This window comes from Anomaloglossus baeobatrachus, chromosome 12 (assembly GCF_048569485.1).
Source record: "Anomaloglossus baeobatrachus isolate aAnoBae1 chromosome 12, aAnoBae1.hap1, whole genome shotgun sequence".
NCBI lineage: Eukaryota > Metazoa > Chordata > Amphibia > Anura > Aromobatidae > Anomaloglossus > Anomaloglossus baeobatrachus.
In genome coordinates, this window is record NC_134364.1 from 20295670 (window position 1) to 20321361 (window position 25692).

The 25692-nt window shown below is 42.8% G+C and overlaps 1 protein-coding gene across 1 annotated transcript in view; it reads right to left on the minus strand.

The window, feature by feature from the left end:
- The window catches only part of DLK1 (delta like non-canonical Notch ligand 1), a 53881-nt gene extending 32011 nt beyond the window's left edge, over positions 1–21870 (minus strand). Inside the window, exons 1-6 of the mRNA XM_075330642.1 lie at positions 21794–21870; positions 21452–21669; positions 21176–21324; positions 21013–21098; positions 446–506; positions 162–292 (exon numbers count right to left, since the gene is read on the minus strand). Of these exons, the coding sequence (XP_075186757.1) occupies positions 162–292; positions 446–506; positions 21013–21076 (256 nt within the window). The 5' untranslated portion in view covers positions 21077–21098; positions 21176–21324; positions 21452–21669; positions 21794–21870. The remainder of the gene's footprint in view (positions 1–161; positions 293–445; positions 507–21012; positions 21099–21175; positions 21325–21451; positions 21670–21793) is intronic.
- Positions 21871–25692: the final 3822 nt, after the last annotated feature.

Sequence of the window (25692 nt, forward strand, 5' to 3'; positions counted from 1 at the left end):
TGGGTCTACGAGTGCCCGTGTCTCCGGTACGTGAGGAAACGGACTAAACACTTACCGGAGACACGGACGAGTGAAAGAGGCCTAAGAGAAAGTTTAGCATGCATGCCAATTTTTTCAAACTAAACAAATTAGCAAATTTCCCGTGTAAAAATTGCAAGCACCAATGTTGCAGTGGCTTCCGATCCAGCCCTCGTCACAGACGCACTGCCAGGGTTTATCACAACTTCCATGGACGCAGCCAGGGAATGGGATACACTGGTCACAGAATGGCCCCTTCCAGCCAGAGTGACACCTGAAGGAAAAAAAAACAAACATGAGTTAAAAGAACAATCTACTGAAAACTGATACTGTGCTATATCCCATGCAGGGCCCGAGTGTCAGGCCAAGATACAGGAATATGCCTTGCCCTGTGCCTGCTGTAAAATCACATCTGCACAGCACGTACCTGCATTCTCCAGGACGTTCGCAGTAGCCGTTTGTAGGGTGGCAGCCCGGCCTGCATACTCCTAGAAGACACGGATTTTACATGTTACAGTCATTTACCTTATATTGTTGTTCTGCACATATAGGGCCCAATTCACCATTTGCAATTTGGTTTTTTTTTGTTGTTTTTTTTGTCTTCTGGTATTTGCTGATTTTTTTTGTACCAAATTCTTCAAAATGGATCAGTTCATAAACTTGATGAAAAATCAAAAATGCTTCTTATTTTTGTACTTAACTAGTGTTTGCAGTTTTTCAGCAACAAAAGTCACAAATCCTTTAAAAATAAAAAAAAATGCTCCGAAGTGGAAACTCGTCAAGAACCTTCACTTCAGGGGGAGACTGCAAAAAAAATACAAACTCTGCTTCCTAATACTAACACCCTTCAGATCAGATCTCTTACTTGCAAGCTCACCCATCTTTTCTCAATCCTTGAAAAGCTACTGATTTATCAAAAGACGCAACCCCTGCTGATTTGTGGAGGCTCTGAGACATAGATGGGGCTGAACCTACCATCAGGTTGTAGTTAAGACTGTGCCCGCACTTTGCGTTTCCGCAGCGTTTTGAGCAGCAGCGTTTTCATGCCAAAATGCATGCGTTTTGATTTTTCATAATAGTCTATGGAAAAGGATGATTTTCCGTCCGCACTTTGCGTTTTAAAACGCTGCGTTTAATTTGCATAAATTGTGGCAAAAACCATGTGTTCAAAAAAGCAGCATGTCAATTGTTTTTGCCATTTCTGCAGCATTTTGATAACATTGAAGTCAATGAGAAATGTGAAAACGCAAGCAAAATCAAAATTCCAGCGTTTTACCTGCTATTTAGGTGCAGAAAACATGCGTTTTGGACTAAATAAACGCATGCTTTTTGGACATCAAAATAAAGATTTGATATGTACCTTTACACACACACACATAGTCCGACAATTAAATTAATGAAAAATATTAATTTACTGCTATTTTACCGCTAAATAGTAAAAAAACGCTATAATTATATGAAATATAACTATTTTCTTTATATTTTTATAAATTATATCTGTGACCCTTTTTTGCTCTTTTTTCATTATGTTTGACTGTTTAAACTTTATTTAGCAGTGTCTTTATGTTCAAAACGCTATTCAAAAGTATGCAAAAAGCGCTAAAAACGCACCTAAAACGTGGTAAATACGCATGCGTTTTTAGCGCTATTTTGTGGTCAAAAGCAACTTTGGGCAAAATCAATTACTGCCAGAGGGTGCGTTTGGAACTGCAAGTAGGACGACGCAAAGTGCGGACACAGCCTAATAGCTGTTTACATTGGGCGGCACATAATATGTAGCTATGCAGCCTGCTGCCAAACCTCATTAGGCCCCTGTCTGTACAACGAAGGATGAAATGTGCCGCTTTATTGGTATCATGAATGGGCCGCCACTTACAGGCATTGGTGCAGCGCGTTCCGCGGGGATGAGTGAATGTGAATTTATGATGGGCTGTTATAGCATTTTGCAAGGAAGTACAATTAATATTCATGAGATCTATTTGTATACTTTCATTTTTTATTATGTCCTTTCTAACTATGGAGAAAAATCTGTCATCCACTGAGCATGTTGTAATCATAGCTATAGCAGTCACTTAGGGCTCAGAATGCACTAATCCTGCGAAGATCTGTGCAAAAACATCCACTACGGTTTTGTGTAGATAGTCCCTGTGTATCAGACGAGTGCAATCAGATTAAAAAGGGACTGCACTCGGACCAATGGTATTCAGTGAGGCGGTGCAGATATTCGGCATGCTGCGATTTTACTCCAAAATTGGTAAATTGCCTCCAATTTTTACAGATACATTACAACTCCGTACGATGGGAAACTGGTCCTTTAAAAAATGAATAGCTGCTGAGTGAAAACAAACAGATTGTGTACGGACAGCACATGGATGACAAATGAGAAAAAAAATCATCCCACTTTTCGGGATGAGAATGGGACCAATTTTTCTATACACTTGTGTGACCCCAGTGTAAGATATGGAGCCCAATTCATCAAACAGTTTTTCTGATACAAAATGGTTTGAAATGTCGCAACATTTTGCAAGTCGTAGTTGTGCAAATATGTCAACCTTTTTTATGGCTTTTTTTGTGCCAATGCTTGACAGCTCCACCAACTTTTTAAAAAGTGGGCAAAGCTTTATTTGGAAGAGGCTTGGCCCAGCAGAGCAAACAAATTCCTCACAATTAATATCATCCCTGACAAATATGGTAAATTGATGCTAAAACTCGACTTGTGCTTTGCTTCATATAGGAGTTTAGTAAAGATGTATAGACAGGGATAGTATAAGGGACAGTGTTAGGTTAAAATTTCACAATGCGGTTTTATGCTGCACAAAAAAACCCCATAAAAATAACTTGCAAAAAACACTCAAAAATTAAGAAAATAAAAACGCAAATTACTGAATTCATCCAAAAGGTGCAGAAATAATGCGGAAAAATCTGCACCTTCAAGAATTTACCAAATATTTATTGCGTGATCATAGTCTTTGGGATCCAATATTTTCACACACTAAGTATATACAGAGCAGTGAGCGTGGCACTGACTGCCCGATACAGCGCAAATACCATACGCTTCGCAAGCTAATACCACGTGGCCGCCCATGACTGACAGCTCTGGGCAGAAGGTCCGCTCAGGAGCTGCATTCCGTGTGTATTTTTCCATAGTAAATGCTACCATTCAAGTTAAATAGTTTATGCGCAATAAATAGACCCGTTGATAACGCTGATAACAAATGTTATAGTTTTGCTTATATTTAATCTATATAATTATTACTATATCTTCTCCAATATGATTAGATTGACCTATATCGATAACAGTAGTCAACAGCAAAATTGGTTAAGACATGAAAACAGTTGGACTCAACTAATGTTTAGGTGCTGAAAACAAAAATGATGCTTAAATTTTGAAATTGGCTCTAGTTTTTATGATACAGGGGTGCATCGATATTTCTCACAGCCTTTGATACAACGCTAGGCAAGGAATTCATCATCAGACTTACGTCATCACTTTTGCACCATCCAACTGACTAATGCATTGCTTCATCAATATTGCATCATCTCCAAAAGACTAATAATGATAATAATCTTTATTTCTATAGCGCCAACATATTCTGCAGCACTGTACAATTCAGAGGTTCATATACAAGCAATAGTTAATGAATTGAGTCATCCGTATTTTATCATCATAAATGACCAATGATAGATGCCAAAGAAAGCAAGATGTTGCAATCCTAATTAAACTTGCATCACACAACTCTATAAGAGGCGCATGTTCTCCCTCCATCAGTCACACAGCATTTTCAGCGATCGACTGATATCATCGTTCAGCTATGCAGTGATGCCTCGGACTTGCATTAATAAAGCAGATAATTTCTTCTATATCTGTGGTGAGGTGACTTTTGAGTCACAAAAGCGAAACTTGACTCATATGGTTAAGAAAGCCGACAACCTGTATTTTGGTTGCAAAATAGGAGCTCAGGACAAGGATCAGAATCAGTGCCTCTGTGGTGACGTAAAGGTGGTGGCACTCGTGCTTGGTCTCCAGGTTGGTTACACAAAGTACTGTTTCCTATGTGAATGGGAGAGTCGAGCAAGACAAGAACACTACAAGAAAAGAGACTGGCCCCTCAGTAATGCACTAAAAATGTTCTTCATCCAGCACTTGTCAAACCACAAAAAATTCTGTTACCTCCATTGCACAGCAAGTTGGGTCTCATGAAGAACTTCGTAAAGGCAATGGACAGAAATGCAGAAGCATTCAAGTATCTTGGAAATTTCCAAGGTTGAGAGAAGCACAGATAAAGGAAGGAGTCGTCACTGGTCCTCAGATTTGTGTGCTTCTACATGGCAGCATTCCAGTTACTGGTAACAAATTTCCTTGGAAACACCAAGTCAGACAACTATAAAGAGCTGGTGTCATACGATAATTGCCACTCATCTATACACTTGCGTGGCCGAGTGCAATTCCAATATTGGATCAAACTTGGACATTCAGCAATTTTTACTTCTTACAGTCACTATCCGAGGCAAAAATGTCCATGTTCTCAGCCCCATAGACTAATATGTGTCCGAGCGTGATCCAATGTTTTGTTGGATCGCACTCAGACTGTCTGCCCCTTACTTGGATTTTTGAAATATTATAAAATAATTATCCCTTTTTACTCCAAAAAGAATTTTTTTTTTTAATGACATCACTGGTGTACTCAGGGGCAGAACTATTGCGGTCGCAGGGGTCACCACTGCGACTGGGCTCGGGGGCTCATAGGGCACAAGAAACTCAGCACTTATTTCAGCTTAATGTGCGCCCAAGTGCGCAGATCCAGCTAAAATATATTGCAGCACTGACCGTCTGGTCCCTGCGCTGCAAATTGCAGTGTCACTGGAGGCAGCAGCCATTCTGGAGCTCACACATGTCCCGGCTACTTAAGCAATTGTATATTCACTGCTCTCCACGCCCATAATCCTGCCCACCTCTTTCCACTGAAGCCGAGGCTGAGAAGTGGGCGGGATTATGGTCACAGTGATCACCCGGCTGCTGGCTTTGAGCATCTGCTGGGCGAATGATCCCCCACTGGGCCCCTGACAGTCTCTCCTCCAGCATACAGCACATAGGCTGCATGTTCCATCCATCACAAGAAGGGAGAAATGCTGAGCACAGCCATCCCCTACACTCACCACTCCAGAGCCTCACACGAGTAAGCCCCGCCCACCAGGAGTAAGCCCCGCCCACTGGCACAGAGCTGCTGTGGAGTCTCAGGCCTGTGCAGGGAGTGCTGCAGAAATATGAGAGACTTCTGAGGAGTTTGCATCCCTCTCTCCTGCACTGCCATTGTTCTGTAGTCGGCAGTAGCAGGAGGCTCCAGAGGAACACAATGCGACCTGAAGTGAGTACTGGAGCTCCCTGAATGATGACTGTAGCCCCACTACCCTCTTCTATCCTCCTATTTGCCTCTCACAGCTGCACTCTTCTGCCCCCCTTCCCTACAGCTGCATTCTCCTGCCCCCTCCCCCACTGCCCTGTAACTGATATGCCTCTCCGCTGTCCTGTGATGGTGGCCGGGTCTCCTCATCTTCATGGTTTGCTGTCAGACATCCAACTTTATTATTTCTTTGTATATACAGTGTGTACAAAATGCTCACATATACAGCGTATAAAGAGAAATCTAGTGTATATGGCTGCATTTGTGTGAATGTGTACATGTGTGGCATTTTTAAAATTCAGATACTAAAAAAGCAGAATTAATACTAAAAGGGCCAAAAACCCTTCTTAAAAATACCAAAACTTGTGTACCGTTAAAAAAACCTACCATTTCTAGATGCAACATGAATACATCTATAATGTTATTTATAGCACAAATCTAATGTACAGAAAAAAAAGACGGGTAGGGCTATATACCAAGATGGGGGACAAAGATACAAGCATGGGATGGGAAAGCTGGGTGCTGAGGGAAAGAGCCTCTTTCCCTCAGCAACCAGCTTTCCCATGCTCTGCTATACATTTTTCCCCCAGAACCCAGCTTTCCCATGCTCTGATATCCCTCAGAACCCAGATTTCATATATTCTGATATCGATCTTGTCCTCAGCGCCCAGCTGATGCTGAGTGCTGAGTCACCCACCTATGCTCTGCTATACATCTTTCTCTTAGCACTCAACTTTCCCATGTTTTGCTATACATCTTTCCCTCACCACCCAGCTTCCCCATGCTCTGATATCAAGGGCAAGCTGGGTGCTGAGGGAAAGTTGTACAGCAGAGCATTGGAAACCTGGGTGCTGAGGACAAGATCGATATCAGAACATGGAAAGCTGGGTACTAAGGGAAAAAGGGATATCGGGGCATGGGAAAGCTGGGTACTGAGGAAAAAAGCCGAGTGTCAGCGTAATCAACCTGTACCCTGAGTGGGGGTCCCGGTCCTAATATTGCACCAGGGCCCATCAAACTCTAGTTACGCCACAGGGTGTATTTGCCAATTTTTCTGATGCTGACATCTGGGAAGGGTGATCCTTGCATAGTGTTGGAAATTGCCAGCCTTGGCAAAACCACCATTTATACACCACATCAATCAACTTCACATATATTCCTCACCCAAAGGTACAGACCCTCTCACTGGGTACAAGAAAGGAAGGTTTCTTTGGGGGTCTGTTCTGCAGTCTCATCATAAAAAGCTCTAATCTATAGTCTAAAATAAATTTAAGGGTATAGTTTTAATATAAGGGTCCTGAGGTCTGATATTTAGGGGCTCGATCTGATGTTTGATTTTAATTTAGGGGACTGATCTGAGGTTTGTAAAGAATTTGGGGGTCTTCTCTGGAGTCTGAACTAAATTTAGGTGTATAATTTTAATAGAAGGGTCTAGTTATGAATGTGATATTAATATGAAGCTCTGAGCCCTGAAATAAATTTAAGGGGTCTGATATTAATGTGTAGGGGACTGGTCTGAGGTCTGAAAGTAAAGGGGAGCTTCTTGCGGAAAGTCATAATAATAGCCACACAACTTTCCCAGAAACAGCTATTACCAAGCGTCATTGCATAACAAAAAATTATTGAGCTTTTCTAAAATAGTTTGCGCTTTAATTCTTTACTATTCACCAACAGCAGAGATATTGACAATGGCAAAGTTTCAAATTTATACAGTTAGGTCCAGAAATCTTTGGACAGTGACACAATTTTGGCGAGTTGGGCTCTGCATGCCACCACATTGGATTTGAAATGAAACCTCTACAACAGAATTCAAGTGCAGATTGTAACGTTTAATTTGAAGGTTTGAACAAAGATATCTGATAGAAATTGTAGGAATTGTACACATTTCTTTACAAAGACTCCACATTTTAGGAGGTCAAAAGTAATTGGACAAATAAACCAAACCCAAACAAAATATTTTTATTTTCTATATTTTGTTGCGAATCCTTTGGAGGCAATCACTGCCTTAAGTCTGGAACCCATGGACATCACCAAACGCTGGGTTTCCTCCTTCTTAATGCTTTGCCAGGCCTTTACAGCCGCAGCCTTCAGGTCTTGCTTGTTTGTAGGTCTTAAGTCTGGATTTGAGCAAGTGAAATGCATGCTCAATTGGGTTAAGATCTGGTGATTAACTTGGCCATTGCAGAATGTTCCACTTTTTTGCAATCATGAACTCCTGGGTAGCTTTGGCTGTATGCTTGGGGTCATTGTCCATCTGTACTATGAAGCGCCGTCCGATCAACTTTGCGGCATTTGGCTGAATCTGGGCTGAAAGTATATCCCGGTACACTTCAGAATTCATCCGGCTACTCTTGTCTGCTGTTATGTCATCAATAAACACAAGTGACCCAGTGCCATTGAAAGCCATGCATGCCCATGCCATCACGTTGCCTCCACCATGTTTTACAGAGGATGTGGTGTGCCTTGGATCATGTGCCGTTCCCTTTCTTCTCCAAACTTTTTTCTTCCCATCATTCTGGTACAGGTTGATCTTTGTCTCATCTGTCCATAGAATACTTTTCCAGAACTGAGCTGCTTCATGAGGTGTTTTTCAGCAAATTTAACTCTGGCCTGTCTATTTTTGGAATTGATGAATGGTTTGCATCTAGATGTGAGCCCTTTGTATTTACTTTCATGGAGTCTTCTCTTTACTGCTGACTTAGAGACAGATACACCTACTTCACTGAGAGTGTTCTGGACTTCAGTTGATGTTGTGAACGGGTTCTTCTTCACCAAAGAAAGTATGCGGCGATTATCCACCACTGTTGTCATCCGTGGACGCCCAGGCCTTTTTGAGTTCCCAAGCTCACCAGTCAATTCCTTTTTTCTCAGAATGTACCCGACTGTTGATTTTGCTACTCCAAGCATGTCTGCTATCTCTCTGATGGACTTTTTCTTTTTTTTCAGCCTCAGGATGTTCTGCTTCACCTCAATTGAGAGTTCCTTAGACCGCATGTTGTCTGGTCACAGCAACAGCTTCCAAATGCAAAACCACACACCTGTAATCATCCCCACACCTTTTAACTACTTCATTGATTACAGGTTAACAAGGGAGACACCTTCAGAGTTAATTGCAGCCCTTAGAGTCCCTTGTCCAATTACTTTTGGTCCCTTGAAAAATAGGAGGCTATACATTACAGAGCTATGATTCCTAAACCCTTTCTCCGATTTGGATGTGAAAACTCTCATATTGCAGCTGGGAGTGTGCACTTTCAGCCCATATTATATATATAATTGTATTTCTGAACATGTTTTTGTAAACAGCTAAAATAACAAAACTTGTGTCACTGTCCAAATATTTCTGGACCTAACTGTATAAAGAGGCTCAAAACCTCTACAGCTCTAATACGTCTCACATATGATGAATTGTTACAATAGTAGCCAACTTAGAAACTCCTGTGTGAGAGAAGCGGTCTGGAATCCAGACTGATACATTTTACTGCTGTGAAACATTGTAGCAACTAAGGCGGGCTTTGCACACTACGATATCACAGGTGCCATGTCGGTGGGGTCAAATCGAAAGCGACACACATCCGGCGTCGCAATCGATATCGTAGTGTGTAAATCCTTTTTGATACGATTAACGAGCTCAAAAGCGTCATTATCATATCATCGGTGTAGGGTCCGACATTTCCATAATGCCGGTGCAGCGACAGGTACGATGTAGTTCCTCATTCCTGCTGCAGCACACATCGCTGTGTGAGAAGCCGCAGGAGCGAGGAACATCTCCTACCTGCGTCCTGGCCGGCTATGCGGAAGGACGGAGATGGGCGGGATGTTTACGTACCGCTCATCTCCTCCCCTCCGCTTCTATTGGCTGCCTGCCGTGTGACGTCGCTATGACGCTGCACGTCTTAGTAAGGAGGTGGGTCGCCGGCCAGAGCGACGTCGCAGGGCAGGTGAGTGCATGTGAAGCTGCCGTAGCGATAATGTTCGCTACGGCAGCAATCACAAGATATCGCAGCTGCGACGGGGGCGGGGACTATCGCTGCAGCGTCGGTAACACATTATTACCGATGTCGCAGCGTGCAAGGCCCGCCTAAGGCTACGTCCCCACAATCAGGATCTGTTGAGTTTTTGACAGTACAGAATTTCTGCAGTATCTCCGCACCTTAGTTTACTTGCGTTTTTTTCATTGCGTTTTTCACTCTCTTGTTTTTTTGTGTCCCCCTTTAAATAAAACTGTTTTTTTTTTTTAAACTTCCTGGTGTTGACCTCATTAGGTGCAGATTACATGCATTTTTGTTGTGTTTACGTTGTGTAAATGCACCATAGGCGCACGTGTATCATTTTACCTGCGGATTTTCCACATCTAATGCAAGTCTATGGGGAAAATCCGCACAGAAAACTGAGCGTTCCTGCAAGAGAAATTGAAGTGCTGCAAATTGGAAAAACACCGCAGATGAGTGTATACAGCGTAAGAAAGAATTACAGTGGACATGAGATTTCTAGTAATCCCATACACTTTGCTTGTAATGTAAAGCGCAGCGTCTTGGACGCAATGAAAATATGGAACATCCAGAACGCGAGTAAAGGCCACGTCTCACTAAGCAACATCGCTAGCAACATCGCTGCTGAGGCACGACTTTTGTGACACAACAGCGATGTTGCTAGCGATATTGCTGTGTGTGACATCCAGCAACAACCTGGCCCCTGCTGTGAGGTTGTTGGTTGTTGCTGAATGTCCTGGACCATTTTTTTGTTCGTCGCTCTCCCGCTGTGAAGCGCACATCGCTGTGTGTGACAGCAACAACTAATGTGCAGGGAGCCGGCTTCTGCGGACGCTGGTAACCAATGTAAATATCGGGTAACCAAGAAGCCCTTTTCTTGGTTACCCGATATTTACCTTCGTTACCAGCATCCGCCGCTCTCACGCTGTCAGTGCCGGCTCCCTGCTCCCTGCACACATAGCCAGACTACACATCGGGTAATTAACCCGATGTGTACTCTGGCTAGGAGTGCAGGGAGCCAGCGCTAAGCGGTGTGTGCTGGTAACCAAGGTAAATATCGGGTTGGTTACCCGATATTTACCTTAGTTACCAAGCGCAGCATCGCTTCCACGCGTCGCTGCTGGCTGGGGGCTGCTCACTGGGTGCTGGTGAGATCTGCCTGTGTGACAGCTCACCAGCAACCCGTGTAGCGACGTTCCAGCGATCCCTGCCAGGTCAGGTTGCTGGTGGGATCGCTGGAGCGTCGCTTAGTGTGACGGTACCTTAACACTGACCGTGGGAATGTACCAAAGAGAACTCGGGAGAGATTTCTTTTGTAGATGGGTTAGAATTGATTGGATTGAAGTGAATTTTGGAAAGTTTGACCATTGGTAATGTAATACTGTAATTCTATTAGTTTTTAGCCTTGTCATTTAGTAATACTTTACTAAAAGCTCAATGCTATAGAGTTTGCAGTCACTGCTCTGAAGGTGGCTAGATCCCTGCGCTCCTCCAAGGCAAAGCTTTCTCTGCTTCCAGCACAGGTGAATGCACAACCACGTCACTGATCTGAGCTGTCAATCAATCCAGAGCGCACCATGCCCCAGAAAGCCGTAACCGGGAGGAGCAAGTGAAGCAGTGGGCTCCTAAGAATGATGTTGAGAACAACTCTTTAATGAGCTGATAATAATAAAATACTGCTTCTAATATTACTGCCATGTCCACTTAGTTGCATGCACTTTTTAGTGTTTTTCCTACACTTAGCAGTCTCATAAAAATCTAAATAAAAACAAATGAAACCTGCAAATTTAAAACCCAACTATAATACGGAAGTATTAATAGGAATCTCAGAACTTGGTCATTTATGTAAGATTAGTAGTATTCATTATAGTAATGATAATTCTAAGATGGTTGGAGGCAGAATATATGGGGCGCTGCTGTCTGTGCGGCTCTTGTTAGCAGCGTCCTGACTTTGCTCCCCTTGACCTTACACTGGTTGTCATCAGCAGAGCTATAAATACCTGCAGGAGCCCAATTATTGTCTCCTGCTGGAAGAAACGCTCCGCACGCCTCTACACAGATAAAAGGAAACGTCCTTCAATTCTGGGGCCAAGCAGTAGAAAGTCACATTTCTTATCTTTTATATTAAATACAAAAAAATGAGACCGATATCCAGAAGCCGATCATCCTGGGATTGATCATGACTTATAACGTACTCATGCCAAATGCCTGAACTGTAATATTAGTATCTTTTACCTATTGCCATAAAATTTTTTTTAGCTCACCTAATAGCAAAAAAATATTTTGTTTCAACAAGCTGCTGTTTATGGATCCAACATGATTATGAGGGCGCAGAATCATGGAGACTGTGTCATTTTTCAGGAGGGTCTTAATGAAGGGTGTGCTATAGCAAAATTTGGTGGCGTAAATAAATGTACCGCACTTAGTGGTCAGCTCGGATGTATAGGTTTTGAAAAACAAGCAAGTAAAGTTAGTAAAATGAGCAGCTTCTTGAATGACAGCAGCTGCCGATCAGCTGATAGCTGGGGTGGGTATTCATAGTTATCCCCTCCCCCTGTTATTTATGGTAATTCTATTATAGAATTGTTTTACTTTGCGACTAGAAGGACCTGTGCTGATGTCATACCCAGAAGGGGCGTGGCCTCAGCCAACATAGCTGATTCCAGGAAGCAATATTATTTTTCTGATGACTGAGGCCACGCCCCTTCTGGTCACATGGGTATGACATCAGCACAGGTCCTTCTAGTCACAAAGTAAAACAATTCTATAATAGAATTAGCATATATAACAGGAGGAGGGGATAACTATGAATACCCACCCCAGCTATCAGCTGATCATCTGCTGCTGTCATTCAATAAGCTGCTGATTTTACAAACCTGACTTGCTTGTGTTTCAAAACCTATACATCCGAGCTGACAACTAAAGGTATGTATAGAATCAGAATGATAGTGCCAGTATAGCGCTGGTCTTAGGTTATATAGGAAAATCCTGGTGTTTGGTGCACTTTAAGCTGTCCACTTTTCCACTTTGGAAGGAACCTGTATCTGGAAGAAGCTGACATTTTGTGACAATTGCAGCTGTGGTGTTAGGCTATGTGCGCACTTTGCGTTTTTACCTGCATTTCCGCAGTGATTTGAACTGCAGCGTTTTAATGCCAAAATGCATGCGTTTTGATTTTCCAACAGTGCCTATGGGAAATAGGTATTTCTTGTGGGCACTTTGCAGTTCAAAACACTGCGTTTAATTTGCATATTTTTGGGCAAAAACTCAGCATTTAAAGAAGCAGCATGTCAATTGTTTTTGCCATTTGGGCAGCGTTTTGCTATCATTGGAGGCAATGGGAAATGTCAAAACGCATACACCATCAAAATTCCAGCGTTTTACATGCTTTTTAGCTGCAGAAAACATGCTTTTTGGACAAAATAAACGCATGCGTTTTTTACTTTATAATATTGGAATAATATGTCCCTTTACACACGCACACAGAGTCCGGCAATTAAATTAATGAAATACCATAATTTAATGTTATTTTATGCATATATATTAAAAATAGTTATATATTTAATAAAAATATTTATTTTGTGTATGATTTTAATCAATATATTTATTATCGTTTTTTTCATAGTGTTTTAATGTTTAAATTTTATTTAGTAGTGTCTTTGTATTGAAAACGCATCTGACTTTAAGCAATGAAAAAGCATGTAAATCGCGGTAAAAACGCACGCGTATTTATCGCGTTTTTGTGGTCAGAACCAACTTTGGCAAAAAACATTTCTGCCAGAGGATGCATTTAGAACTGCAACTACCTCGACGCAAAGTGCGCACACAGCCTAAAGCTGCATTGGAGCTACTTGTGTTTTCTTTTTGTGTCTATTTCCCCTTGTCTGTCTTCCTACCCTTGTGTTGGATTACGATTACTGCAGTGGTGGGACTAGAGCTCTCGCCGGCCATCTCACTAGCCAGGGTGAGTTCAGGGCAAGCAAGGACCTTGGCACATAATCGGTGACTGGGAGGAAGAACCCATATAGGGACGTTAGGGACTGCAGGGAACAGCCTTAGGTGAGTGCAGGAGGTGACCCCCGCTCCCCTCTCCCTAGCACCATGTTCCCATTGTACTCTGTTGCAGTGCTCTCTGGGGGTTCCTTTATTTCTGGCGCAACTCCAGTAATCACTGCTTGACAATAGCGCATAGAACCTCCAAATTCGCTAGATTTCATACATTACAGCTGTGCAAAAATGGAGACAGTTTAAGCATTATTTTTTTTTTGCCAGATAACTGGTGTAGCCTGCATGATGAATCAGGGCCAGTGCCTGTTATTTACTGAGCGTCTGATAAAGGCTAAGCTTACGTAGATACATAGGTTCATCTTCTGTCCAGGTGCCGCACAAGGACTAATGTTAATCTATGTTCTGGTACATATGGCTATATCTCTGCAAATCTGCGGTCCAGGTGGAAAGAAAAGTTGGAGGAGGCACTAGTCTCACCTAATACATGGACCAGACTACTGCATGTAAATGGAAGGCATACCCTGATCCGCCACTATGCAGAGAAGCACAAGGATCACATGGAGAAAGTTATTGCTACAACTAGGGGATATAAGGCTACATGCGCACGCTGCTTCTTTTTCGTGTTCACAAACTGCAGCCAAAACTGCAGCCAAAACTGCACCTTGTCAGAGAGAGCCTGGAAATGTCACAAAAAATGTAGGTGCTTTTTTGGTGCGTTTTTGCTGCTTTTTTGGTGCGTTTTTGGCTGCAGTTTTGTCAACAATTGTTTCATGTATTTTTCAGTTCAAACAAGCCCATAAAGCTTGTTGAATTGAAAAAAAAAAATTTAGAAATAAATAAATAATTTAAAAAAAATGGCGTGCGGTCCCCCCCAATTTTAATGGCAGCCAGATAAAGCCATACGGCTGAAGGCTGGTATTCTCAGGATGGGGAGCTCCACGTTATGGGGAGCCCCCCAGCCTAACAATATCAGTCAGCAGCCGCCCAGAATGGCCGCATCCATTAGATGCGACAGTTCTGGGACTGTACCCGGCTCTTCCCGATTTGCCCTGGTGCGTTGGCAAATCGGGGTAATAAGGAGTTATTGGCAGCCCATAACTGCCAATAACTCCTAGATTAATCATGTCAGGCGTCTATGAGACACCCTCCATGATTAATCTGTAAGTTACAGTAAATAAACACACACACCCGAAAAATCCTTTATTAGAAATAAAAAAACACAAACACATTCCCTCATTACCAATTTATTAACCCCGACAAAGCCCTCCATGTCCGGCGTAATCCAGGATGGTCCAGCGTCGCATCCAGCTCTGCTGCATGGAGGTGACAGGAGCTGCAGAAGACACCGCCGCTCCGGTCACCTCCACGCAGCTAATGAAGACAGCCGCGCGATCAGCTGAGCTGTCACCGAGGTTACCCGCGGCCACCGCTGAATCCAACCCCAGTGACAGCTCAGTTGATCGCGCTACTGCGTGGAGCTGACGACAGGAGCGTGGAGCTGACGACAGGAGCGTGGAGGACGGGACTTTCAGCGGCGGTGGCAGTGAGAGGGGTCCATCATCTCCCCTGTGCGTGCACGCTGGGGACAGCGGTACTTCGGGGAACACGTGGAGGCCGGGACTATCAGCGGCGGCGGCAGCGAGAGGGGGATGGACGTTGGCAGCTGAAAACATTGATTTTTCCCTCTCGCTGCCGCCGCTGCTGATAGTCCCGTCCTCCACATCATCTCCCCTGGGGACAGCGGTACTTCGGGGAACACGTGGAGGACGGGACGGGACCACTTGCCTGACCTCACTTCCTGACAAATCACCTGCGTTTTTGGTACCAAAAACGCAGGTAAAAGGCAGGTAAAACGCACCACTTTTGATTAGCATGCATTTTTCCTGCGTTTTTGATGCCCTCATTGATTTCAATGGGTGACAAATGTTGACAAAAACGCAGGAAGAATGAACATGCTGCATTTTTTTTGTCACAAACTTTTGACAAAAAAAACGCTGACAAATAAACTGCAATGTGCGCATGACAAATCTGACTTCTCATAGACTTTGCTGGGAAGTCAGATGTCAGAAAGTTCTGCTGACAAAACTGCAGCCAAAAAAGCAGGAAAAAAAGCAGCGTGCGCATGTAGCCTAACTCTGTTTCCTTGAAAATAAGCCCTAGCAGGATTTTTTGCGGCTTTTTTTCAGTATGCTTAAAATATAAGCAGGACTCTGTATCGTAGTCCTAAAAGTTCAGTGTTTGTCTGAAGTTTGCTAACTGGTTTTATTAGAAATTGGCAAACCAAGGGTAGTTCTTTTTCTGGAAACAGCGCCACCTTTGTCCCTAGGTTATAGCTGGTACTGCACTCCAGAGCCATACAAGAAATGACCACATATACAATAGCCAATAGCAAGATGTTGTGCTGATTCTGGAAGATGGCAGCAACATGTCTCTATAGTCTCCCCTTATTAACCCGTTAATACCCAATGCAAATAATACGTAGTGCTAAGGTAATCAGAATACAGGAATGACAAGTCATAAAAAGAAGGAAAATAAATGTGATAAGCTCTATCGACAGTAAATATCCTGCTTTATGACAGTTTCCATTACTTATATATGGAGAAAAAGACAATTTTGGTGTCCACAGATGCTGGATGTACTGACGTTAATAAAATTATCTGCGGAGTTTGGATGCAGCAGTGCTGAACTTGTCACTAGCTTCACCTGCAGTCCTATGGAAACCACCGGGGTCGTTTTGTCATCAGTTCACGGCCATTCTGCTTTATTACAGCTGGAAGATTAGTGTGTGATTGACAGATACTGAGCGTTCTCTCCCTGCGAGCAAATCTTCATCAATCAATTGTAAGGTATGGATTTCACAAATGAAAACTCTCAGCGACGAAGAGTGCAAATCCATGAAATTACAGTGAGAAAGTGATCGCATATGTCCATGGTTACTGCTCCCAGGGAGATGATCACCACCGTTCTGAACAGAATATATACCTAGTGATGCATCCCATAATAATAAATGAGCGGCTGACAACACCTATGAGAGCTGTAACAGCCGCCATATTGGCTGTCATCTGCTACTTCAGGCCCTGTGCACACTATTTTTTTTCAGCTCACGTCCACAACAACATATACTATAGTAATAATCAGTGAGCATTGCGTTTTTGCTCCATTTTTTTTATCAGTTCTCCTTTTTTGATGCTTTTCTAGTGCAGATTTGATGCAGTGTTTTTAATACTTTTTTTTTAGTGCAGAAACACTGATTTCTTCACTTAAAAACCCAATTGCGTTTTTAAATACGCTTTTTCAGGCTCCTAATAAAAGAGTATAACGAAAAAACACACAAAAATCAGTTCACAAGTATCTTTAGGCGGTGTGCGCACTTTGCGTCGAGGTTGTTGCAGTTCTAAACGCATCCTCTGGCAGAAATGGTTTTTGCCAAAGTTGGTTTTGATCACAAAAGCGCTATAAATACGCTTGCGTTTTTACAGTGTTTTTAACGCGTTTTCCATGCTTTTTCACTGCTTAAAATTAGATGCGTTTTGAGTAAAAATACAACGCGAAATAAAGTTTAAACATACAAACACTATGAAAAAAAAAGGAAAAAAATGATAACAAATATCAAGATTATTATCAATCAAAAAATGGCTTATTTTATTAAAATGATAGCTTTGTGATAATAATTATGCATATAATTACATCTATTTATGGATTTTCTTAAATTTAATTGTCGGACTATGTGTGTGTGTAAAGGGACATATCATGCCATTAATATTTTGGCAAAAACGCATGCAATTAATTGGTCCAAAACGCATGTTTTCTGCATCAAAAAACATGTAAAACGCTAGAATTTTGATGTTGATTGCGTTTTGCAACTTCTCATTGACTTCAATGTTAGCAAAATGCTGCCCAAATTGCAAAAACAATTGACATGCTGCTTCTTTAAACGCTGAGTTTTTGCCCAAAAATATGCAAATTAAACGCTGCGTTTTCAACAGCATAGTGCGCACAAGAAATCCACATTTCGCATAGAAACGCATGCCTTTTGGCATTAAAACGCTGCAGTTGAAAACGCTGCGGAAACGCAGGTAAAAATGCAAAGTGCGCACATAGCCTTACACAGAGTGTGCAGGCGTGCGTTTTCATGAAATCACCCGTTTTATGCATTAGGCTACGTTCCATCATGAGTTTCTGGTGAGTTTTTTACTCTCCGCAGCGTCTTACAGTTCCAGCAAAGTGGATGGGGTTTATAGAAATCTCTGGGTCTCTGTGCTTCCTTTTTACTCAGCGTAAACTGACCGCAGTGCGTATTTCAAATCCGCATCTCGCCAATTTCTCCTGTGTGAACGCTCAGTTTTCTGTGCACATTTTCCCTATAGACTTGCATTAGACGCGGAAAATCCGCAGGTAAAAAATGTACGTGCGTGTCCGCTGCTGAAGTGTGTCAAAAACTAATGTAATCTGCAGATAAGTATATTAATGAAGTTTTGTCAAAGCCAAATACCAGAAATTATAAAAAAAAAAGCATGACACCTAAAGAATAAACCAAAAAGCGATAAAAACACAGGTAACCTAATTTACCTAATATGTGCAGAAATACTGCAACATCAAAAGCTCGTTGTGGCAGTCGGTATACGATGACTCCTAAAGAAGTGTTCAAATAAGACAACTGATAGTGCCATGCAAAAGTATTTGCACCCTCCTTGATTTCTTCTATTTTTTTCCTCCGCAGCAATGTGAAAGACTGAAGTGTTTATTACCACTGAAGACACAAGCAGGTAATAAGTTACATGTGTAATTACGTTGTACTTTTTCTCAATCAGCTACTTGATTGATCTAATAATCGGCAGCCTATCTACTCACCCCAATCGCTTCCGGTTCTCAGCTCTGGACGCTGCTCCATTGGAACCAGCAGGACCGGAATAAGAGCTGGAAGCAAGAAAAGTGTACAGTCTGGTCTGGGGTCTGAACATTTTTGGGGGACTGATTAAGGGTATGTGCATGTTTATGATTTGGTACAGAAATGTCTACATCTCTTGGCAGGAAAAACACAGAGGCAAAAATGTGCAGTTATGGTGTGTTTTTGACTTTCATTTTTTTGTTGGCGATTTAGAATGGGTGAAATCTGTAGCAAAAACGCTAAAAGAATGGACAATAGGCAGATTTATATCTGCACCAAATCTGCAAGGAGAAAACATCAACGTCTGTAGGAGACTTCAGGATTCTCCTTCACTTCACTGGGATCAGGATTCCCGTCAGATTTTGTGACAAATCTGCACTCAAAAACGCATAAAAAAAAACGTGCTAAAAATGCACGATGTGTACACAGCCAAAGAGTCTGAACTAAGTCAAGGATTTATTCTAATATTAATAAGGATTCTCTTCTAGGGTACTGTAATAAAATAGGGGGTCTGAATATATTTAAAGATTTCGCTTGGGTATGAATAATATTTTGGAGTCTAGACTGGGGTACAAGATAAATGCAGGGGTTTAATATTATAGAGGTATGATCTGAGGTCTGATAACATAAAGGTCTGGTGTGAGCTCTGAACTAAATTTTAGGGGTCTAATATTAATATCAGGGTTCCCTTACCCCAGTGCAACGTCTTTCAGAAGTCATATTGATGATATATTTAATTACAGGCTAAGTCTGGTTTGTATATATTCTCCGTTTCATTTGAGGCCTGGCAAGACACACAGAGAGGCAAGTCACTAGAGTTTGGGAACATCAAGATTGAGATCACCTTGCCGTGGTTGGATGGCTTTTACACTTTTTAATCCAAAAATATGTTAACTCACATTTTTTTTTACCTATATACCATTAGTGGAGTTATTAGATTCACTAATCTCAGTGTGTGGAGGTGTGCGGACCTCCCCAACCTCCTCATATTGATAGTCACCAGTAACAAAGCATCACTGTATCTTTAAAAAAAAAAAAAAACAACCCTCAGCTTTCTAAAATACTTTGGTGTCAATTCCCTGCCATCTTCAATACCTCTGCTTTCCTTTCTGTGGATGGGAACAAAATAATTTACAACAGGCTGAGAACCTCTCCAGGCCCAACGCTTCTCACAGATGAAGACTTGTTATAGGCAGGAGTCCAGACAGATATATTGCACTACATGGTTACATTGTAGCAAGATCTCAGAACTGGCGGGAGATATCTGCTGCAGATGGCTTTGAATCGATCGCATTGATTGATTACCAATCATCTAGACTCAGCCGACAAAGGTGCATTAAAAATAATGAGAAATCTCATTTAACTGATTATATTGATATATAAGATTAATGAGGCGTCATTACATAATTCAATAGATCCCAGTGAGACGGGGGAAGGGACAAAACTTAGATGGATTTATCAGAACAATATATCAACAGGCTTTTCTATCATCAGCAGTAAATATTGTTCGGAGCGGACGCTTGCTGGGACTCGTGCATGTAGCATCGCTGCCGGCTGAATTATGGGATGAAAGGTTACAATGCAGATAGAAGGTATCACAGCAACATACTAATGCACAGAGGTACGAGGCAAGAGAATGCATAAATATTAGTACCCAAGCAGGCGTTTACATACTGGGCGTAGATGTAGCTAATAAAATATTAATATTCAGAAATTAATGTTATACAAAGTAATAATAGGGTATTAAAACACAGGTATTCACAGAAGGGGGGTAGCCCCCTTTTATTACTACAGACATACACCATTGGTCTGGTAAGTACCTAACAAAAGCAAATAAAATAAACCATGACAGTAGGACCAGTAGTTAACGTTGTACCGGAAAATTTGATGAGGGGCAGAATGGCTTCCAGCATCCTACACAGCATTGCTACTGGGTAACCCCCTGCCCACCCACCACCAACTGCATACCATATTAACATTGCCCATTAATAAGGAAATGTAGACTAAATCCTTCTCTTACAATCTGCTGTATCATAATTAGAAGACTATGCGACTAAGACACTAATTATTATTATTATTATTATTATTATTATTATTTATAAACAACAAGTTCTTTATGTCTTTTTGCATCAAAAGTGTCAAATAAACCAAAACATAAAATAGTAAAAGATCCAAAATAACCCTTTAATAGGTTTCACCCAACATAGATCACTGGAAAAAAAAATGGAAATAAAAACTGTGATATTATAAGTGGAGAATGATGCTTCTTTATAGAATGAAACCGGGAACAATCACCAGAATATTGTTGGCCTGGGACACTTTTACACTACAACTCCTATCATGCTCTGCGGGGTATGAGGAGACTGGGGCTTAATGACAACGTTGGCAGCGACACAGGTGACACGGCCAAAGATCGCTTTATGGTGCAGATAATTGCAACATAATGTAATGGAGTGGGGTACAATCTGACCCACAAGGTACCGAGACAAGCAAATTACAAAACATACAACTGGTTTTGACTTTTTGCGACTTAAAACACAATCCCGTGCAGCTGCACTGCGCCGCCATCTAACAGTGACGTAAGATGATTTTTTTGGCAGCGCCAAAGTTACCGTGTAGCCCCAGGGTTACATTCTGACTGTGAGAAATGAGCCACAGGTTGCTAGACACATTGGAAAATTAATACGGCGTGTTACATTGTATTTACCTTGAGTGGCTGATACTATTGACCGGGATAACATAAAGCACAGAAAAAGAATTGGCAGCTCCATCACCACTTGTTCCTCTGGTTACCTGAAACACAACGCACATGTTATCAGCCGAGACCCCATTTAATCACGATGCAGTGATGGCACCACTGAGGTACTAACCTTGATTGCTGCCACTATGGTAATGATTCTTAAGCGACCACTACCTCTTCTCCATTCATTGCCCTCTAAAGACGCTGCAGCTAAACTTCTGGAATTCTGCTAATGTTATGCCCTTTAGATGCCAGCTCTCTCACCACTTCAGTGGGAAACTAGAAAGCAGAACAGATGCCCAAAATTAGCTTCAAATCATCTGCTCTCCAAGTATTGTAATGTCTTACTCCAATGAGTCCCAGGCAGCAGGAATCCTCCAACCTCACAGAAAACAAAGCTATTCACCATTCATGTAGCGCCGCAATCATAAAGCAGCGGATAATGAGAAGCCATCGCCTGCGCTGCCCAGCATCAATTCTTCTCAAGCCAGAACCACTCCATCTCTTCACAGCAACAACTGAACTAAGGATTATTCTCCACAGCTCGGGAAAAGCACGCCTCCGACACTGCCGCTACTCACTCGCTAAGCTCCTCACAAAACATGAAGTGGATTTATAGAGCTCCTTTAATAAAGAGAATGATGGAGATTGACATAAATCAAGCTTTGCAATGGGAAAATACAACCTTTGTGTCAACAAAATATTACCATAAATAACAAAATAGATATTGTAACATTAATAATCATACCTATTTATGTAGTACTTGTCAGCTCTCCTGTGTGGTGTAGTATATAGAGGATCTATCAGCTCTCCTGTGTGGTGTAGTATATAAAGGTTCTGTCAGCTCTCCTGTGTGGTATAGTATTTAGAGGATGTGTCCTGTGTGATGTAGTATATAGAGGATGTGCCATGTGTGGTGTAGTATATAGAGGAGGAGCCCCGTGCGGTATAGTATATAGAGGAAGTTCCCCGTGCGGTATAGTATATAGAGGATGTGTCCCGTGTGGTGTAGTATATAAAGGATTTGCCCTGTGTGGTGTAGTATATAGAGAATGTGTCCCGTGTGGTGTATTATATAGAGGACGTTCCCCGTGCGGTGTAGTATATAGAGGATGTGTCCCGGGTGGTGTAGTATATAGAGGATGTGCCTCGTGTGGTGTAGTATATAGAGGATGTGTCCTGTGTGGTGTAGTATATAGAGGTTGTGTCCTGTGTGGTGAAGTATATAGAGGATGTGTCCTGTGTGGTGTAGTATATAGAGGTTGTGTCCTGTGTGGTGTAGTATATAGAGGTTGTGTCCTGTGTGGTGAAGTATATAGAGGATGTGTCCTGTGTGGTGTAGTATATAGAGGATGTGTCCTGTGTGGTGTAGTATATAGAGGTTGTGTCCTGTGTGGTGAAGTATATAGAGGATGTGTCCTGTGTGGTGTAGTATATAGAGGATGTGTCCCGGGTGGTGTAGTATATAGAGGATGTGTCCCGTGTGGTGTAGTATATAGAGGATGTGTCCTGTGTGGTGTAGTATATAGAGGTTGTGTCCTGTGTGGTGTAGTATATAGAGGATGTGTCCTGTGTGGTGTAGTATATAGAGGATGTGTCCTGTGTGGTGTAGTATATAGAGGATGTATCCTGTGTGGTGTAGTATATAGAGGATGTGTCCTGTGTGGTGTAGTATATAGAGGATGTGTCCTGTGTGGTGTAGTATATAGAGGATGTGTCCTGTGTGGTGTAGTATATAGAGGATGTGTCCTGTGTGGTGTAGTATATAGAGGATGTGTCCTGTGTGGTGTAGTATATAGAGGATGTGTCCTGTGCGGTGTAGTATATAAAGGATGTATCCCATGTGGTGTAGTATATAGAGAATGTATTCCGTGTCGTGTAGTATATAGAGGATGTCTCCTGTGTCGTGTAGTGTATAGAGGATGTCACATGTGTGGTGTAGTATATGGAGGTTGTGTCTTGTGCGGTGTAGTATATAGAAGATGTATCCCGTGTGGTGTAGTTTATAGAGGATGTATCCCGTGTGGTGTAGTATATAGAGGATGTATCCCATGTGGTGTAGTGTATTGAGGATTTCTCCTGTGCGGTGTAGTATATAGAGGATGTATCCCATGTGGTGCAGTATATATGTGACGCCCTGGCCGGGCCAGGTAGTCACAAATAGGGCCCCGCATTACACCTGTCCCTCATAGGTAACATACAGCCAAACATTCAAACCCTAGTCACCCCCCTCAGAGCTTAATTGACACACCAGGGGGTGGAACCAGGCAGTTGGAAGACGCCCACCGAGGAGTCTCAGACAGCCTGAGGCGGGAAAGTAAACAGTTCTTGTCTAGAGTTCAAGTTGGAGAGATGTGTGGGCTGGAGCTGTGTGCATCTCCAGCAGAGGAAAAAACAATTTGAGCAGGTGCCAGGATAGGAGCCCTGGTACCTTTGGCTAGGAGGCAGATGGAGGCCTCTGTCTGCAGTAGCCGGGAAGACGGCTCGGTGGAACCGAGGTGGTCCGGGACAGGGTTGTAGCCCGCTGGTACCAACCCGGGGAACCGACTCGGAAACCGGAGCACAAAGGGGGGTTCTCAGACCCTGAAGCTAGGTCCAGAAGCTACTGGGGGCTAGCTAATTAACTGATTGCGGCCAGGACTAGAGGTCCTGTCCCACCCAAAGTCCCGACTGAAGGCAACAGCCCAACGAGGGGGATAAAAGGCCACCGCCACAGCTCAGAGATCCCACGGGCCAGCGTCTGCGGGCAAATGGCTCCTTAGGTGACCATAAGCCGGGAGCGGACTCCTGAAGTTGCAAGCACAGGCAGTCCACTATTCAAAAGAGGTGCGGAAGAAAGACAAAGACCACCAGCCGGGTGGGGGACCAGACTGCATCCGGCTGCGGGCACCGACCACCATCACCTTAGTTTACCAGAGACTCGTGTGTTTACTAATAGTGAGTACATCAGCACCCTCCGGTCGCCCATCTCCCTGCACCGCCAAACACCCCCAACGGGTCCCGGGGCCACCATCCCTGCCCACGGAGGGGTTAACAACTTGCTGCCAAACATCTCCCCCGGGTGCCCAGTTACTGCAGCGGTGGTGTCCATCTTCAACACAGAGGATGTGTCTTGTGTGGTGTAGTATATAGAGGATGTGTCCCGTGTAGTGTAGTATATAGAGGAGGTGTCCTATGTGGTGTAGTATATAGAGGATGTATCCTGTGTGGTGTAGTATATAGAGGATGTATCCCGTGTGGTGTATTATATAGCGGATGTTTCCCGTGTGGTGTAGTATATAGAGGATGTGTCCTGTGTGGTGTAGTATATAGAGGATGTATCCTGTGCGGTGTAGTATATAGAGGATGTGTCCTGTGCGGTGTAGTATATAGAGGATGTGTCCTGTGTGGTGTAGTATATAGAGGATGTATCCTGTATGGTGTAGTATATAGAGGATGTATCCTGTGTGGTGTAGTATATAGAGGATGTATCCTGTGTGGTGTAGTGTATAAAGGATGTGTCCCGTGTGGTGTAGTATATAGAGGATGTGTCCTGTGTGGTGTAGTGTATAAAGGATGTGTCCCGTGTGGTGTAGTATATAGAGGATGTGTCCCGTGTGGTGTAGTATATAGAGGATGTATCCCGTGTGGTGTAGTGTATAAAGGATGTGTCCCGTGTGGTGTAGTATATAGAGGATGTGTCCTGTGTGGTGTAGTATATAGAGGATGTGCCCTGTGTGGTGTAGTATATAGAGGATGTGTCCCGTGTGGTGTAGTATATAGAGGATGTATCCCGTGTGGTGTAGTGTATAAAGGATGTGTCCCGTGTGGTGTAGTATATAGAGGATGTGTCCTGTGTGGTGTAGTATATACAGGATGTGTCCCGTGTGGTGTAGTATATAGAGGATGTGCCCTGTGTGGTGTATATAGAGGATGCGTCCTGTGTGGTGTAGTATATAGAGGATGTGCCCTGTGTGGTGTAGTATATAGAGGATGTGTCCTGTGTGGTCTAGTATATAGAGGATGTGTCCTGTGTGGTGTAGTATATAGAGGATGTGTCCTGTGTGATGTAGTATATAGGGGATGTGTCCTGTGTGGTGTAGTATATAGAGGATGTATCCCGTGTGGTGTAGTATATAGAGGATGTGCCCTGTGTGGTGTAGTATATAGAGGATGTGTCCTGTGTGGTGTAGTATATAGAGGATGTGTCCTGTGTGGTGTAGTATATAGAGGATGTGTCCTGTGTGGTGTAGTATATAGAGGATGTATCCTGTGTGGTGTAGTATATAGAGGATGTATCCCGTGTGGTGTAGTATATAGAGGATGTTTCCCGTGTGGTGTAGTATATAGAGGATGTGTCCTGTGATGTATCCTGTGCGGTGTAGTATATAGAGGATGTGTCCTGTGCGGTGTAGTATATAGAGGATGTGTCCCGTGTGGTGTAGTATATAGAGGATGTGTCCTGTGTGGTGTAGTATATAGAGGATGTGTCCTGTGTGGTGTAGTATATAGAGGATGTGTCCTGTATGGTGTAGTATATAGAGGATGTATCCTGTGTGGTGTAGTATATAGAGGATGTATCCTGTGTGGTGTAGTGTATAAAGGATGTGTCCCGTGTGTTGTAGTATATAGAGGATGTGTCCTGTGTGGTGTAGTGTATAAAGGATG